The 18,079-nt window shown below is 39.7% G+C and overlaps 1 protein-coding gene across 2 annotated transcripts; it reads left to right on the top strand.

Moving 5' to 3' along the window:
- The first annotated feature begins 4,666 nt into the window (after positions 1-4,666).
- LOC137890570 (multidrug and toxin extrusion protein 1-like) lies at positions 4,667-16,430 on the top strand. 2 transcript variants are annotated; one of them, XM_068734704.1, is made up of 16 exons: positions 4,667-4,958; positions 5,836-5,937; positions 6,066-6,134; positions 6,352-6,500; positions 7,264-7,306; positions 7,461-7,505; positions 7,596-7,693; positions 9,165-9,262; positions 9,878-10,059; positions 10,692-10,800; positions 11,418-11,493; positions 13,417-13,486; positions 13,582-13,714; positions 13,832-13,926; positions 14,055-14,118; positions 14,201-16,430. In XM_068734704.1, the coding sequence occupies exons 1-16, from the start codon at positions 4,767-4,769 to the stop codon at positions 14,410-14,412; spliced, it is 1,737 nt and encodes a 578-aa protein (XP_068590805.1). In that variant the 5' UTR covers positions 4,667-4,766; the 3' UTR covers positions 14,413-16,430. The 2 variants fall into 2 exon arrangements, with proteins under 2 accessions (XP_068590805.1, XP_068590806.1); XM_068734705.1 differs by lacking the exons at positions 9,878-10,059; positions 10,692-10,800.
- The last annotated feature ends 1,649 nt before the right edge of the window (positions 16,431-18,079 follow it).

The following is an 18,079-nucleotide window of genomic DNA, read 5'->3' as shown; positions in this document are numbered from 1 at the left end:
TATGTAGGTCCTGATATACCATCAAAACATCATATTACAGCTTGTATATTATGGATATTGCTATTATATATATAGAGCAGGCATCTATTTATTTTAGGGCATCCTTGTACTGCAAATTATTTCAGAAAAAAGACTTTTATTATAGGCCTGCATCACTTTTATTCAACTAAATTATAAACCTCCGATGAATTAGAATATTCAGAACATTTATGAATAAAATCCAAACATACTTACTTTAACTTTTTTACTACTTACTTTTTTCCTCAATCAGCAACACAAAATAGAACGAGTCTTTGCATTATGTCATGGCATTCAATTATTATGATTATATATCTGATACGTTTATTTCATGATCTCGTTAGGAGCAGCTTTTCTTTGATCTTTATTGAAAAAAACATTTAAATATATAAACATTGCACTCAACAGAATGGTACAGAGAAACAAGAACATGAATTTAAATAAACATTAATAAAACAAATAATTGAATTGGGATAGATAATCTTAAAAAAAAAAATCAACTCAACTTCATATTTATTTATTTTAGATGAAATGTATAGAAAATGTGTAAGATCTCTGATAATCAGAGAACCATACTGCTATGGTTATCTTTAAAGACGACATCTGTGTCTTTAGGTCGGTGTTTGTCCAATAATACACTGTAGGTCGACTTAAATATCAATGATTCTAGTTAATGAAACTCACTGTGTGTGTTAACATTCAGGAAACGTCAAAGGGGTCGAGGTCAGAAAGCGGTTGATTTCTGACAGAATGCAATATTTCAAACTTAGATAGATAAAGGTGGAGTAATCTTTCATTGTTAATATGGACTATTTGTTTTCCTGATCACTCAACTTTTACCATCAACCATACAGATATCAAACAATGATGTTTTCTATTTAGTAGAAAAACAGGACACTATTTTACATCCAAGCAGACAGCAAACGATTTTTATGATATGGAAAATACTAAAAATAAACATTTTCAGCATATCCTCAACCAGAATCTAATAACTATGTACTTTGTCAGGCAAGCTGTCTGTGGTGAGTACTTAAACCTGCTATTAAAAGTGATGAGTTGACCCTAAGATGACTTCCACTTCTTGTGTTCCCTTAAAGTTTATAAGAACAAACAATATGTTCTGATTTGTCTTCTGGTTTAAAGTTTCAAAGACAACTTGTGTTTCGACTATTCTTTCATTACAAACACACATTCATTCTTTTCTTTTTTTTGTATTATCAACACTGACGGTTTTATGAACATGTTTCATGTTTTTGTTTTCCAGGTCATTTCCCAGCTGATGGTCTTCATGATCACTGTCATCATCAGGTGTTCTGTGGTCACCAGAAGAGAAACCTGAGCTTCTTCAGCAGCCACTACTTGTACAGTATAAGTTTGAATTTTTCATCATTGATTAATAATGCTTGCGTCAACTGCGGGTGGTTAATGTCGTTGGTATTTCCATTGGAAAGCTGAAACCCTCGTGTCTGCGTTGGGCTGTGCTTTCCCCTGACAAAAAAAAAAAGCGCAGCTCAACAATGAGCTTTTGTATCGTGTTTGTTTTCTCATCCTGCTTCATATCTTTGCTTAGTAGCGCGATCGGTGTCGTTCGACTCCACTTGTTTATCTGCCTGCTTCATGCAGACGTATGGGAGCGGTAACTTGAAGCGCGTGGGTGTGATTCTCCAGAGGGGGGGGGGGGGGGGGGGATTCTGATTCTGCTGCTGGGCCGTCCTCATCAACACTGCACCTCTCCCTACTTGCTGTCAAACAGAGCCCAGAGGTCACCAGGTCACCAGGAGCAGAGCAGAGGGGAGGATGGAGTCTGTGAATGCATTGCTAACAGAATGACGGGAACTCCATTCCCGCTGCTATTTACCGATGGCTTCATGTGTTACGTGTCCGTGACATAAAGTCTTTTGATTCTATTCACAAACACGTTGCTTGTCCTGCACGAGGTCTCTGAGCCCTATGTGAAGGTCTTTATGCTCGCTAAAGTCTTATATATATATACACATTTACATTACAATACGATTATAATATGGATTTTGAATGAACCTAAATAACCAAATGGGAATGTCTGTTTGTTTTTTTATTTGATGAATTAAATACCTTACAAATCAAGGTAATCTACCTTTTAAAGCCTTTAAATTCAATATTGACACAACGCAGTCTCCTCAGTGATGTGCAATAATGTGATGTAATAAAGAATACAGGTTTATTCTCTCACCTTCAACAGATTTTAAATACGTTTTTGTCCATTTTTACTTCATCATTACGCTTAAGATAGCATTTGCTCTTTTTCTTTGTCAAATTAACACCGTTGAATGTTCTGTCTTTCAGCTGCAGAGCATCGTCTTCCATCATGTGACGTCGCTTGACATAAAGCTGCTGATGTGAGATTTAATAAACTGCATTTATTAAAATCAACATTTAGACTAGTTGTGCTGTAATTTACAGGGAATTATTAGACTGATTCATGTACCATAACAGGAATCATTATTTAGGACTATCACACAAGCTTCTGATCATTATTATCATTACAACTGTGATGAAAATGAACACAGCATCATTATTAGTCATTTATCCGCCCATCTGACCCAACACTCCAGAATAAAATATCCGATTTATATGATCGACTGTCTGCAATCATTCCCAGTATTCTCAGGATTTTTCGGGTCATGGAGGATATTTGAAACGGGAGGACATTACAGCTCACATGGCTTCACTTTACATAACGTAAGAAAACAAGTTGAGTGTCATCATATTTACATTCTGATGTCACTTCAGCTTTTTCCAGCCGAGCCCTGCCCCCTTCACACCAAAATGAACCGTTTTCTGAAATACTCTGTAACTGTAACTCAGTTTTGATGAGGTCAGCGTCAACAACACATGCTGTATTTTTTTTTTTTGGTGTCTATTTTGTTGCATGTTTTGCTGGAGCCAGTCTCAGCGCCGCGCCTGACAACGTCATCGGATACATTTCCAACACCAGATCGGTGAGGACACTCTTTTGTGGAACAACGGCCTTCACTTCTCTTGCACCGACAGAAAGAACAAAACGTATTGGGTGCATCTTTAGCTGCAGCTAAACCACAGGCTGCGTGGTTTCATGATGCCACGCAGACTACGTCCATCATGCTGACTGACAAACACTGAACTGTGATCGCTCATGTTCAACAAGTCTTTCGGGGTTTTTTTTTTTTATATTGGTGATGCTGAATTCAACACAGCTCATCCAGAGTCAGCTTTACTTTAGTTTCATTTCATTTGGAATTGTAAACCAGCATCTTGCTGGTGAAACTTTTCCAAAGATGTGAAGAGAAAACACTTCAACATCCACATGTCAAAGAGAGGCACTTGTTAAACATGTATAATGCAATGGATGAGATGTCGTAAACAAAGCTAAAACTCTATCAGCATACTGCCCACTAGAGGTCAGCTCAGACTTTGACATAAATAGAGATGACCTCTCTGCCCTTTAACTCCCCCGTTGCTTTGTCTCCGTCCCTTCCTGCTACGTCATCTTGGCTTCAGGGCAAGTGTGACTGTGGTCCTTTCTCTCTCTTTTTCATGGGTGTTGAACATTAACCTGTATGGGCAGAATGCAACACCGACACTGAAGCGTCGCATAGGAAAGACCCTAAACAGGTTAGGGATTACAACTTGCGTTTTCTAACATCTTAAAGTCTGTCAGCTGGATTTTTGCAAGTGACATGACAGACTTCGGAAATATTGTTTGAGTATGCTCAGATTGGTGACTTCGCTGGTCTCTCAGTGATTTTTTTTTTTTACATGACGCAACAACATTAAGCAACAAATGGTGACATGGATGGTCACAGTTACAGCCAGGAGAGCCTGTAATAGCTTCATTTTAATTAAAGTACTCATTACTCATTCAAGCCTAAGGCAAATTTAGCAGTATTACAGGTTTTCACTGTAATACTATGCAGATGCTTTGTGTGTGTGTGTGTGTGTGTGTGTGTGTGTGTGTGTGTGTGTGTGTGTGTGTGTGTGTGTGTGTGTGTGTGTGTGTGTGCGAGCATTAACTTGTGATTGCTTGAAATCTGCTGTGTTATGTTCAACAGAGAAACAGAATGCCAATATTACTAAGTACCTTTACTCAAGAACTGTATTTAGTTATGAATTTAAAAAGGTACTTGAGTATTTACATTGTATACTACATTAATCTTCTACTCTACATTCTGGAGGCAAATATTGTACTTTTGACTCCACAACATTTGATAACTTTAGTTAAAGTATAAATCAACTAATACGTTACATGTTCGTCTGACGTAATTCAAATGAGCTCCACCTTTACCAGCTGCTACACTGAAGTGATGTGCATGTTAATGCGTCACTAATTATAATCCAATGTAATACACGTTATGGGCTGTTAAGAGTACTTTTAGTGCTAATACTTTTGTACTTTTACTTAAAGTAGTCATCTTCAACTACTTTCATAGGCATTGTACTGCTCTCGGATCTCTTCAAACGACGAGTCTAAGTAAACGGAACCTCATAATGTGCACTTGAATGCAACGTTAGGGCTTCCTGATGACAGCGACGCCCCAAATTAGCCGCACGAGGTGGTTGGCTGGGACCTATGTCTGTGACGTTCAGGGTCCACGTGTGTAACCTTTCCTGTTACTCGGTTAGCGGTCGCAAATTTAACCAACTGCGTTGTCACGTTGTCTGTCTCTGTTAAAGGGAAATCAGCAGTAGACTGAAAAGTGTCCCGAGCTGTCTGCCGAGAACACACCGCAGCCATGGACGTTTCCAGCAAAACACAAAGTCAATATTCCGGGGGAGTGAGGGAAGACGTGAAGGCAGATGAGGCGGCTCGTTGTGTTCAGGGACCCCGCGGTGGCTGGGACTGTTGTCTGAAGAAACTACGTGATTTTGTTCCGCCAGAGTACAGAAGAGAGCTGGTTCAACTCGCCAAGCTGGCTGGACCAGTGGTAAGAAAACTGCGTGTGTTTGATGCCTGAAATGAACACTGACGGATGCTTGAGTGCAGACTTTTAACTTGGAATTCGGGTTTTTTTGTAACTTTAAGAAGAGACTTAACTTAGTGAGCATCTATTGAAACATAGGTTAGGGTTTTTATTGCATACACAATATGAGGAATACGTTCCCGTAACCCTGACTAACTTTATTTAACTTTAAAGCAAAGTTTTCACTGTGTTTTTGTTTTTCATTTTGCAATAGCTTGTTTAATCGTTTGCCCAAACACCTAATTAATGCTGATAATGTGCACTAGATACAGTTGCGATGATAAAACATACTTTGATTTTTTTTTTTTAGGTATAGCCGTGCAGTATTCTAAACATTCATCACAACTAAAAGCGTTTGACTTGTGAGCGTCTATGTAAATAAATATATGAAGTGAACCCAGCCCCCTCTACAAGATGACGGGCTTTACGATGATGTGGGCCAGATAATACAGGTTTCGGTGCTGCTTACTGTTGTTGTCAAACACATTTGCAATAACCAAATCACCACAAACAAAACATGGGGGACCTGGAGCCTTCTGGCTCCTTGAGTGTCTGGGGTCCATGAACACCTCAGACGGAAGGTTAAAGTTAAGCATCATTGTCTAAATACTTAAGGACTGCACTGTGAGTGGACCTTGTACTGTTTGTTTACTTATGTATTCATAGGCTGTTAGTTCCTTTTATCTGTTTCCATGCTTCAATGTGCATGAGTGTATTCATGCACATTGAAGCATGAAAACGTATAAACAAGATCATGAAGAAGGGTATTGTGTGTGTGTGTGTGTGTGTGTGTGTGTGTGTGTGTGTGTGTGTGTGTGTGTGTGTGTGTGTGTGTTTTCAGATCATTTCCCAGCTGATGGTCTTCATGATCAGTTTCGTCAGCACTGTCTTCTGCGGTCACCTGGGGAAAACTGAACTAGCAGGAGTAGCATTATCAATCGCGGTGAGGAGACTTTCTGGAGTCCTAACTGTGTTCGGACTGGTATCCCCCCCCCCCCCCCCCCCTTTACAGTACTGACGTCTGAATTATCATTTAATATAAATGTTTTAACGATGTTGTTTTTCTCGCAGGTGGTCAATGTCACTGGTATTTCCATTGGAACTGGTTTATCGTTAACTTGTGATACCCTCATATCTCAGGTACGGTCCTCACCTGATGTTGCTCTTTCACTTCATCTGACCTAGATAAACGCAACTGTTACTGCTGGGTTGCCAGGTTTTCCTGGGGTCCCCCTTTTTAAAACAACTTAACAATGAGCTTTCGTATCATATTAGTTTTCTTTGACCCATCGCACCCTTGGTTATTGGTGTTTTCCAACTCTGCTTATTTGAGTATCCGTCTACCTGTTTCATGCAGACGTATGGGAGCGGTAACTTGAAGCGCGTGGGTGTGATTCTCCAGAGGGGGGTTCTGATTCTGCTGCTGGCCTGTTTCCCCTGCTGGGCTGTCCTCATCAACACTGAACCTCTCCTACTTGCTGTCAAACAGAGCCCAGAGATTGCCAGGTGAGCCATTATTCAATCCCCTAAACGATATACACCTTCAGCATCTTTCCCTGTAGTGACCCTGCTGGACATGTGGCAGGGTTTCCACGTCTCCTGGAAAACCTGGAAAACAGTTGACCACTTGTCCTGCTCTGGAAAGTCCATGAGAATCTTGTGTTGTCCTGGAAAGTTGTTCCGACATTCTCATATTTTCCAATGAGCTATAGGCTATCTATCAGAAATCAAGTTATGTTCAGGATCATATTCACGTTCCAATGGTAGTTTACGGATGAGAGTATTTTTTTAGTGACACTGCTGGACATGTGGCCTTATCTGGACTGACAAACTGTTAGATATTTAGAAGAGGAATGAATGTCGCATCTTAACACCGTCTACGTTAAAGCTGCATTAAATTAAATGTTTGGCCACACGGGGGCAGCAGAACAAAGCTATAAAGCACAACTCAGTCAGCTAAGTATGGTTTATAGTCCATGAGACACAGAGCAACTCTAGCTTTCATTTCATCGAGCCGCCTGATGGTTACATGAAATAGAATGCCTTATTCTTTAGCTGCTAAATGCTCATCTATGTTCATTCTCCAATTATGTTCAGTTATGAATGAAATCTATAGTTATAGTTAGATTCGTGATTTAGATCCGGACCCAACATTGTCACCAGAGGACGAATCCCAATGACTCATAACCTCATATTTTATACATACATTATATGTACAGTCATATGTTTCAACCACACGTTTGTTTGTTTGTTACCTCTCTGCATGAAGTCTCGCCCAGCTGTATGTGATGATCTTCATGCCTGCCCTGCCGGTGAGTTCGGTGCATTCTAAACTCTTTGTATGAAGATAATGATACATTACATACCGAGAGGGTTTCGCTCCATTATTACTCTCAAGCTCAAATTTGCCAACAGAATGCCAAAGTGACACTGATTACATTTTTTTTTTTTATTTCCTTTTATCAGGCTGCTTTTATGTTCCAGCTGCAAGGGAGGTATCTTCAAAATCAGGTGCGGCAATGCAAACCCACCGATGTTAAAGTTTATGGCTGGATCAAAGTTATTACCAATGATATTAATACCAGGTGTTGTGGTTTACAGGGAATTATATGGCCTCAGGTTGTGACCGGAGCGATTGCAAATATCTTCAACGCAATCATCAACTACGTTTTCATCTACCGTCTGGAGTTGGGCGTTGCGTGAGTTTTCCCGACGTCATTATTTTGTAGTAGAGCTTGACACTCAACTGTGCCGTTAGAAACACTCGGATGTGTGTTCACTGACGCATGCTTATAATGATTAACACAGGGGTGTCAAACTCAAGGCCCACGTCATTTTATGTAACCCGCCAGCAAAAAAAAAAAATTAAAAAAAATTAAATTTTAAATTTAAAGTTAGACTTGATAATAAAAATATCCCCATAGTCGAAATTATGAGATAGAAAGTCGAAGTTATGAGATAGAAAGTCGAAGTTATGAGATAGAAAGTCATAATTATGAGATAAAAAGTCATAATTATGAGCTAGAAAGTCAAAATGATGAGATGGAAAGTCATAAGATAGAAAGTCATAATGTTGAGATAGAAAGTCATAATGATGAGATAGAAAGTCATAATTATGAGATACTTAAACACAACAGTAGAGGTTACTCTACATTTGACATGGAAATGGATTGTGAACATTGAAGACTACTTTAAACGTGGCTTTACAACAGATTAAATATTTCAGGTGGGATTGTGCAAACGCACCCGTGACAGGATTTTAAGCTTTGAACAAAGTTATTGTAATAACTTGTGTTAAAAGTTTGACCTTTGATAGAGTAATGTGGGTTTGTTAACCCTAAATTAAAAGGATTTAAGTTATAACAGAAATGTGCTTAAATAAATATATTTTTACATTTATATAACTGCATGTACAATATTCAAATGCAGAGACAGTTAGTTAGGGAGTAGTTACATTTACACAGTCTTACATTTACAACCGGCCCTTTGAGGGAAACAATAATGCTGATGTGGCCCAGAGTGAAAATGAGTTTGACACGCCTGGATTAACATGTCACATCACATAAGTAAGTTGCATTGAATATGCTACAGTATAGGGTTGGCTGGTTAATCAAATGTGTTATTTTGGCTTGTGACGCTTATGAAAACAAGGTGAAAGAGATAAAACGATTATTGTGCCACATTCCGTTTTGCAAATTTACGCACCCCGCCTATCCCATTACAGCGGTGCTCCGTTGGTCATTATACTTACTGGAATATATTGAATGTAGTTTACCAAAATGTGGAATATATGTTCAGGAGTTTTCACTAGGTTGTAGCAGTGAACTGTAACATAGTTGATGACTCCGTACCAGCGATCGCATTATATTTTCAGGTTGTCCGTCCGTCCGTTTTTCAGTAATATATGTTTAACAAATTGAATCAAACAGCTGTCCAGTTCAACAGTTAATATTATTTGTCAGTTTCACTAATGTAGTGTTAATTACCAGCTTGTTGTAGTCGCTCAGTGTGTTATTATTCGGTAACATATTTTATTTGAATCTGAATGACCGTCTGGGCACACATTGTATATAAAGTATAGTTTCATAACAATGAAAAGCTGTCAAATGAATGTGAATATGATTCTCGTTTCTTCTCTGGTCTAAATCGGCTGTTTCTTTCTTCTTTAAGTGGATCTGCTGCAGCCAATGCTATCTCACAGTACGTGCTGGCTGTGGTCTTATACATCTACATCTGCTGCAGGGGTCTGCATAAGGCCACATGGGGAGGTCAGTTGTAATTCAAAATAGATTCTTCTTCTAATGGGGTTGACTGCATTCATTACCTTAATCTATCCGGTAGTTTCATTCTCCTTCATCATTCAAGCCGCTGGTCTTTTGCAACTTCTTTGTTGGTTGTCTATTATGAACTTTCCAGTTCTTAATGTTTGACAAGATAATGTTGCACTCTATAACTGTGTAACGTAGGGGGCCAGAGTGGTTACGGGGATGACTCAGCTGGCCCGAGTTAGGATTTCATTTTAAGTTCCATAATTCGTAGGGCTGTTGTATAAGACTAGCAATAATTTGCCAGTAGTTCAGTCATTCTGACCTAACTTAACACTTGTGTAGAAACTGACTGACTTTTCACCCTGAGCTCTGTTTAGCTTTAAGCCCACTTTTAAAATTTCTAAAATACACTTGCCGATATTTGAATCATTTCAAAATAATAAACTCATGCAGATAAGATTTTTGTCTTTTGTCACTTCGGTCTTTGTCCATCCTTTTTTTTATTTTTTTTATTATGCTTTTAGCATAACCGACCGCTCACAGGAGTTAGCTCTAATGTGATATAAGAAATGAACAGATACCCAACAGCTTAATGTGAAGACATCTGACCCACAGGTTGGTCACAGGACTGTCTGCAGGAATGGGGACCCTTCATTAAGCTGGCCATCCCCAGTATGCTCATGCTTTGTCTGGAGTGGTGGATGTTTGAAATAGGAGGATTCCTGGCCGGAGTGATTAGTGAGGTTGAGCTGGGAGCTCAGTCTATAGCTTATGAGCTAGCGGTTATAGCTTACATGGTAAGTCCTCTATATGTTTTGCCCTACCAATAATGATGTATTCATTTTAAAGGCTAACCCTCTGCTTGTGTGTCGCTCACTGCTCTAATGAAATTATAGTTCAAGGGATAGTTTGCATCTTTTGAAGTTGGGTTGTATGTGGGACTTATCCATAGTCAATGTATACAGTTTGGAGAAGCGGACACGAGTACTGGGAGCAGAAGCAACGTACTGATGTGGACGGGTAGCAAAACATGTTTTAGCCACATAAAAAAGACCCACCTAAAAAAAAATCTGTACGCTATATTAAGAATATTTTCATTGCTTGACCTAACTTTTATGTTAATTTGGTTTTACCAAAGTCAAACAACAACAACACAAACAAACTAACCAATCGAGGCAGCGGTAGGCCAGCAACTCCTCTGCTCTGTGAGCTAAAATGACTGGTTTTGTGAATGCAGTCTGGTGGCTTTGAAGAGAGTATAGATAACAGCTTCAGGGTCTCAATGTCTGTCTGATGGCAAGATAAAGCCGTGAAAATATTCTTCCATACTGGTACTCTTGTCTCCTCCTTTTATTACTCCGGAAAATCCATACTATCTCTTTTTAGGAAAAGTAGCTTTAATACATTTTTGGTTCATTACTTCCCATAGTTCCCATTAGGACTGTCTGCTGCTGCCAGTGTTCGTGTTGGGAATGCTCTTGGTGCAGGAAACATAGAGCAGGCCAAATTGTCGTCCAAACTCCCCATCATCTGTGCATGTAAGACCCAATGCAAACTGTGCAGTACATGTTGCCTGAATAACCTTTTCACTTGAGCGGTAGTGATAGTTTAGCGGCCATTTGTATTAAAAATAATATTTGACATCGTTCACATCTCATTAACACAAAAAGTCCTCTTAACACTACCAGCAATGCTGACAACATGACATACAAGACATCAGGTGTTGAAAACTATACATAGTAATACATTAGAACTGTATGCCAATCAACTGAAAATACAGTGTTCATACATACATGTACTAATGCTATTTATTTAAAAGAAATACAGAGTAAAAACAAGAGATACTTGATGGAGTGATCAAGCGGTCTACTGGGTCATTATGGTCCACTAGCTCTTTTTCTGGGCCTTATCGCCGCTCCTGCTGTATATGGCAGCTCTACGTAGTCTGGACTGAATCTCATGAATGCATTCTGTTTGAATTGATGTTTGGTCTGAACGTTCTTTTCAAGACTATCATTGCCCTGTAATTCACAGAATGGCCCGAGGGAGGAATTTAATGTATAAACTAAACCATTCCATTTGCAATATTCCACTTTCTTGTGTTCACCTCTTCCCCTGGTAATTTTAGTATGTAATGTATATATATTTTTTGCAGTCATAATTGCCTGCATTGTTGGAGCCAGCCTCGGCATTCTCAGAAATGTCGTTGGATACATCTTCACATCAGAGCCGTGAGTAAAATCTTTGACACATTATTCTTAATTTTCTTGCACTGACAGAATGATTCATTTTGTTTTATCCTAATTTGAAACTAAGCCTAGTTTCATATTGGTGTCCAGACTGTCATACATTAACTAAGAACAACATCTTCATGCTGCCTCACAAACACTAAACTCCTTATTGGTGATTCACATTAAACACTGCTAAGACATACATTTTCAAAGAGTCTGCCTCACATATCTGTGGCCCAGCTTTTTTCCATTTCAGTTAAACTAAACAAACCTAATCTGTCAGCTGGAGATTCTGCGGTATGTACTGATCCCTGGAGTGGTATGCCACTGTTCTGTGCTATGTACCGATCCCTGGAGTGGAATGCCACTGTGTTCTGTTATGATCGTATGTTACGATCCCTGGAGTGGTATGCTACTGTTCTGTGGTATGTACCGATCCTTGGAGTGGTATGCTACTGTTCTGTGGTATGTACCGATCCTTGGAGTGGTATGCTACTGTTCTGTGGTATGTACCGATCCTTGGAGTGGTATGCTACTGTTGTTCTGCGGTATGTACCGATCCTTGGAGTGGTATGCTGCTGTTGTTCTGCGGTATCTACCGATCCCTGGAGTGGTATGCTACTGTTGTTCTGCGGTATCTACCGATCCCTGGAGTGGTATGCTACTGTTGTTCTGCGGTATCTACCGATCCCTGGAGTGGTATGCTACTGTTGTTCTGCGGTATGTACCGATCCTTGGAGTGGTATGCTGCTGTTGTTCTGCGGTATCTACCGATCCCTGGAGTGGTATGCTACTGTTGTTCTGCGGTATGTACCGATCCCTGGAGTGGAATTCCTTTGAACTCCTTCCAACGGCACATATACCATTTCCTGAAGGCATGCGCCGCTTGAAAGTGGTAGTCCACTGTCAGACAGGCACACCAGTGCCGTCTCCTGATGCATATGCACATTTAATGTAAATTGGTTTAATTCAAGAACGGTGATGCTGTCAATATATTTTGTATGACTTTATTGACAAAGTAGCGCAACACAGCGTCTTAAATAAAGGAATATATCTATTTTATCTCCTGCACCTGCATTTAGGAAACGGTATATGCTGTCAGAAAAGGAGTGGCATACCACTCCAGGCATTGGTATATACCGCTGAACAACAATGGCATACCATCGGCCACTTTTCTTTCTCGGCGTCACTCGCGCTCCGGGTTCTCTGTGTCCTAGCCCGCTAGGCTGGCCATTAACGTTTGACTGGCCGCCAATCGTTATCGGCTGATATTCAGTAAAAATATGCGATCAGAAGATCGGCATTAATGCTTTCTCCTCGCCAATCCATGATAAATTGGCAGGAGCTGCCAGTGGGCATCACAGTCCAGCTTGGCTAAGTAACAGAGCTGACCGCTAACAACATTGACGGAGGTTGCATTGAGTTACAATGTGATGTATTCAGGGTCTATTCAGTAAAAAAATATTGAGCAAAAGGTATAACTTTATCATGACGTGTTCAATTGCAATCTTGTAAAATTAAGTTTTTGGTGAGAAACTTGAATAAATACAGTTTTTTGAAAGCGATGCTTTCACAATAATACAAAATAGATATTTTAGAGGGATTGAAGGAGAAAAAGCGGAGAATCTGCTGACCTAAAAGACACAAATGCCCAGAACAGTATTATGTGTGGAAGCACCGGTGCCAACCCTAAAAATGTTATTGAAGGGGAAAGCATTGACCAGCAGAGTGATGAAGGTATATAGGAACTATAGTGTGAACATAAAGAGGGCTGAGGTCCCATCAGAGCTGAGGTGGACCAGAAACAGAACTGAGTTTGGTTTGTTTAAAAAAAGGACTAAATGCAAAAACTAAATAACTCATGACCATCTCCTTGCCAAAACATGCAGTGTCCATCAAGAATCTCTATCTTCATTTCTTTAGAGACCTTTTGAAGAGGGTTTCTGAGGTCATTCTCGTATTTGGCTTCATGCATCTTGCTGATGCTGTTGCGGTAAGAAACAATTTCATCCAAATAATCAAGATTTCAGACTCTATATTGAACTATACACAATGTGACTTGACCAAATCTCTGTTTGACGTGGACAGGGTGTGACTGGAGGTGTCGTCAGAGGAGCAGGAAAACAATTGATTGGTGCTCTGTGTAACCTGGTGGGATACTACTTCATTGGTTTCCCTATTGGTGTGTCCCTAATGTTTGCAGCAAACATGGGCATTGTAGGTAAGACCAGACCAGTAATTCATTGTTCTTAAATTAGTGCTGCATGTAGTCATATTTCCTGCATGTCAAGAAGTGTTTTGGAAAGCCATTCAAACGCTGCTCTCATCTCTGTAAAAGGACTATGGATAGGGCTCACCGTTTGTGTGGTGATGCAGTCGATTTTCTTCATCACATTTCTGTCCAAACTCGATTGGAAGAAGGCAGCTGAAGAGGTGCGTGTCTACGTCCCTTAACCAATCAAAATCAGACATAAATGGCACTGCATGTAAAAGGAAAGGTATGTAAATTGATTGATGGGTGATCTGTGCCTTTACTAATTGTCTTGAATGTCTCTGATCAGGCTCTTGTAAGAGCAGGAGTCCAGATCACAGAAGAAAAAGAGATGGTCGTGATGGAAAATACAGGTAAGCTGCAATGCACACTCACTGAAACATCCTTGTGTGACACTATTTTGTGAATACTAAAGGTTCTCCCTCAATCTTCTAGACTCGACTCAGAATCAGGCTACTGCTGAGGGGGGCAACACATATGAGGAGGTGCATATTCCTGGACAACATGTATCCGCTACCACTACAGTGGGAAATATTCTGTCAATACCACAGCTGCTTTTACGACGTGGCCTCACATTGCTGCTCATGGTCATCATTCTTGTCGCTGGAATCTTCTTAAGCAGCCTCCTCACCACGCTACTGAAATGAGTCATCCGCTGACATAACGCTGGCAGTCAGACTGATGGCGGTCTGGATCAATGGCGTCATCGGCCATTAAACTGTACGTTCTAGTTAACAAGGATCAACCACTTAGTCTGCTGCTTTTTGCAGGTTTTAGCCAGTAACCCTCTCATATGTGACTGGACACAGCCACTCTGTGGCAGAGAATTAAACGAAGTGATATGCGTGGAATATCTAGCAAGCCAAAAAGACCCAGATAGTTTTTGAGGAGTTGGCGGACCAAACCGTTTCAAAACCAGTCTGTATAACAATTTGAAAGTCTTTATAGCACATAGTTGCTTAAAGTGGCAATAGACATCTTTTCAACGTTTCCCCCACTAGCGTTTCCAAGTCGTATTATTGTTTTGCGCCGCTGTAGCAAATAGAACAGGATAGTTTTCATTTTTATCAGAGGCAACAGCTAGCAACACATTTAGCGACAAATTTAGACCATCAGGGGAAAAAGCGAGATAAGTATTCAAATGTATTATATTGTCGCTGCTCAGAGCAAAAAAACAAACAGCACCAGGTCCCTCCTTCTCCTCTTGCGCCAGGCGCAGGCAGTCTTTCCCCTCACGCGACTGACGCAACCACTAAGCTTTATGTAAATGCCTGATGATGCCGCCAATAAGCAAATGAGCATATGACATCAGGACACACCGCATTTAGTTTTACACAGTTACTTTAGTTTTTCTACTGTCTACCATTTCCGCTACGGTGGATAGTCACTGCGAAGAACTTACATTCATAGTCTTTGGTAACTGGCAATAGTTGTTAAAAGGAAAACAGTCGCACACTTGATGAATAAAAGGTTAAAATAATTTACCAATGATATGATAGACTTTTCAGGCTATTGAGGGACTAAACAGCTACAAAAGCATTAAATAGGGCCTAAGACACAGGTGTGCTCAATCAGGTCCTGAATCATATTTACAGTATGTGGGAGGAGCACATAGCTAAACAAACTGTTTTTTTATGTGATTTTTAAATGCCATGTGAATCAAATGAACAGATGAGTTAAGAAAGAAAACATTTTCCTATTGAAATGTATAATACAAAATGTAGCACCTATTGTGCAAGAGCTTGTTGACAGTGAGGATGAAAATGTACGAGATGATATGATGAGACATGAAACAATATGCCTATGGAAATAAGTCAGAAACATAGGCGCTAAACGTTTTATTAAATAGTATGATAAACGACTTAAAAGTTTACACTATCGAGATTCATAGGTGTTCAGAAAAAGTTGCATCTTTAGAAGAGCAGTGTGTAAGATTTAGTGGCATCTAGTGGTGAAGTTACAAATTGCATGAATTGAATGTCACGTAATGTAAAGATGTGAAACAGTGTTTGGTTTGTCTGTTTTGGGCTACCGTAGAAACATGGCGGTGCAACATGGTGAACTCCGTGAAGAGGACAAGCTCCCTATCTAGCTCATTCTAAGCTAACGCAAACGCAACAATTCTTAGTTTGAGGTGGTTATACACCAATGAAAACATAGTTATGAATAATATATTCAATTTCTGCCAATTAATCCCCCTTAATTCTACACACTGCTCCTTTAATGCAACTTTGCAAGAATTTCTGGAGGCATGCTATGTTTGAATAGCAATATCAGTAAGGGGCTGTATTATGTGTCATAGTGGAGCATGTCAAGTGAAGAAGCTCAGGTAGATTTACCCTTTGTGTCAGTTGTAGTACACACTAAATACATGTAGGATTGATGTACACTAAATGTTCCTGAATCTGGTATATTTTGCACATGAATTGCATTTTAATGCTCTCTGAATGTAATCATCTCAGCAATACATCCACCACTGCTTCTTTGTATGCCTTCATTGTCAACATTGTTGCCAAATGTGTTTAGTGCCAAATACAGAAATCCAGGTGAAGATCATCAATACCAATGAATGTATGTAAGCAATACACTGAGTGTTTTTAATTATGAGTCGTATTTTTATCATTGTCATATCGCAATAAATACAAAATAAAAAGTAAAAGACTTGATACAACTGTGTTGTATGTGTGTATTAAGTAGTGCGTACACTACATTAACCTAGCTAGCATTACAGGACAACCGACTGTGGAACTTCAGATGACATGGCAAGTTGAGTCGAAGCGATGTAACATTAGCTATTTGATATGCTTGACTTGATGAGAGCCGATTCTGCTCTGTCATGTGTCCTGATGAATAGATTTACTGAGTTAAATTGATAAGTTCCTCCTCAAGTCTCGAGGTCATTAGACTGAGGTAAAGACTGCCATTTAGCTAACGTTAACGTTAGCCAGTTGTGGATAGAGGCTAACGTTAATATTTCAGTATTTCCAGCAGTTTGCTAGCTTGTTCTCATTGTGATTAATCTGCTAACGGCAGGCTTTCAGTGTTTGCTAATGTTAGTAGCTAAGACAAAGAGACTTTGACAATTGCAGTGAAATGAGGCAACATTCATTTCATGAATGAGCAGAAACCTTTTGTTAGGTTTGTTCTGAAGAATGTAGCTCGATAAAAGTGGTAGGCCTAACATTACTAAACATTTGGCTTTCATTCTGAGTCTAAAATATAACTGCTTATCTACACTGTTTGAATATGGTTAGCATTAAAATAGTGTTTGGGTCTTAGGGGGTTGATAAAGTAACGTTACTCGCAGCTTCTTGTATTTGACGCTGTCACAACTTTTGATTCCAGTCAATGACGTAACTTAGTGCCTATATTTTGCTTTAGTGTTGCTTCTGATGACCCATGGTGGTGGTTTGGCTTGAGGCGCTTTAGCCCTACCCAGCATGTAGAGGTGCAATTAACAGTTATTTTAATTATTAATTAATCTCCCGATTGATTATTGTTTTGTCGGTAAAACGCACATGAAAAAAGCGACAATATCCACAACCCAAAGAAATAATAGAAGCTGGAGCCAGAGACGATGCTCAAAAGGATTTGGACCGGTCCTAAACAAAAAGGGGTAAAACAAAGTGAGCAGAGTACGCCCTATGATCATAGTAAGACTGAGATGTCTTTACAAACATACAGTCATAACTATGTGTGATTACATAAGTAGAACGAGCAAGCTATGTTAACTAGTAATAGGGTTGTGTAACGCTCAGCGGCAAAAGTAATTGTAGGTCAAGTTGAACTTAAATAGTGCATCAGCAATGCTGCTAACTCGTGTGAATTCAGGACTGCCCTCCCACAAATCTGAAACGTTTGTTTTCTCAAGATAGAAACACAAGTTAACTCCTCAATGAATTTATTAACTACTAGCTACTGTAGTTACATCATGCCAACATGCATAAATGTGTGGTCTTGGTCATGTAGCCAGACCCATAGAGATTACCCCCGCAGCCCCCGCAGGGGGGGGGGGGGGGGGGGGGGGAGGCTTGCGTGCCCAAAACATTTTTTTTTTTCAATTTGAATCACATGGGATGGACACTATGGTCTTATTGTCTTGTCTGTGTTTCCAGAGTTGATATAAAAATAAAGAAACATATATTTAATTGTGCTTTCTTTGTTAGCTAGGTTAGTGACGTGACGACATGGGTCAGAAGGTCACAGACCAGCGCACCTGCGCCAAATAGGTAGCTAACGTTAGCACTTATTCACTCGGTAATGTTAGCACTGATTTTTCCTGAGGAGAAAATGAAACGCAAATTCAAAAGCGGT

This window comes from Cebidichthys violaceus, unplaced genomic scaffold (genome assembly GCF_023349555.1).
Source record: "Cebidichthys violaceus isolate CVI_PGR_0920_01 unplaced genomic scaffold, fCebVio1.0.p SCAF_66, whole genome shotgun sequence".
NCBI classification, from domain to species: domain Eukaryota; kingdom Metazoa; phylum Chordata; class Actinopteri; order Perciformes; family Stichaeidae; genus Cebidichthys; species Cebidichthys violaceus.
The sequence above is the reverse complement of the archived record's forward strand: the minus strand, read 5'-3'. Positions and strand labels throughout refer to the sequence as shown.

Bases quoted from the DNA above. Each gene is read 5' to 3' on its own strand.
- LOC137890570 (XM_068734704.1), top strand. From the start codon at position 4,767: ATGGACGTTTCCAGCAAAACACAAAGTCAATATTCCGGGGGAGTGAGG. The intron at 10,801-11,417 runs GTAAGACCCAAT...TATTTTTTGCAG, and splicing joins ACTCCCCATCATCTGTGCAT to TCATAATTGCCTGCATTGTT. The intron at 13,715-13,831 runs GTAAGACCAGAC...TCTCTGTAAAAG, and splicing joins AGCAAACATGGGCATTGTAG to GACTATGGATAGGGCTCACC.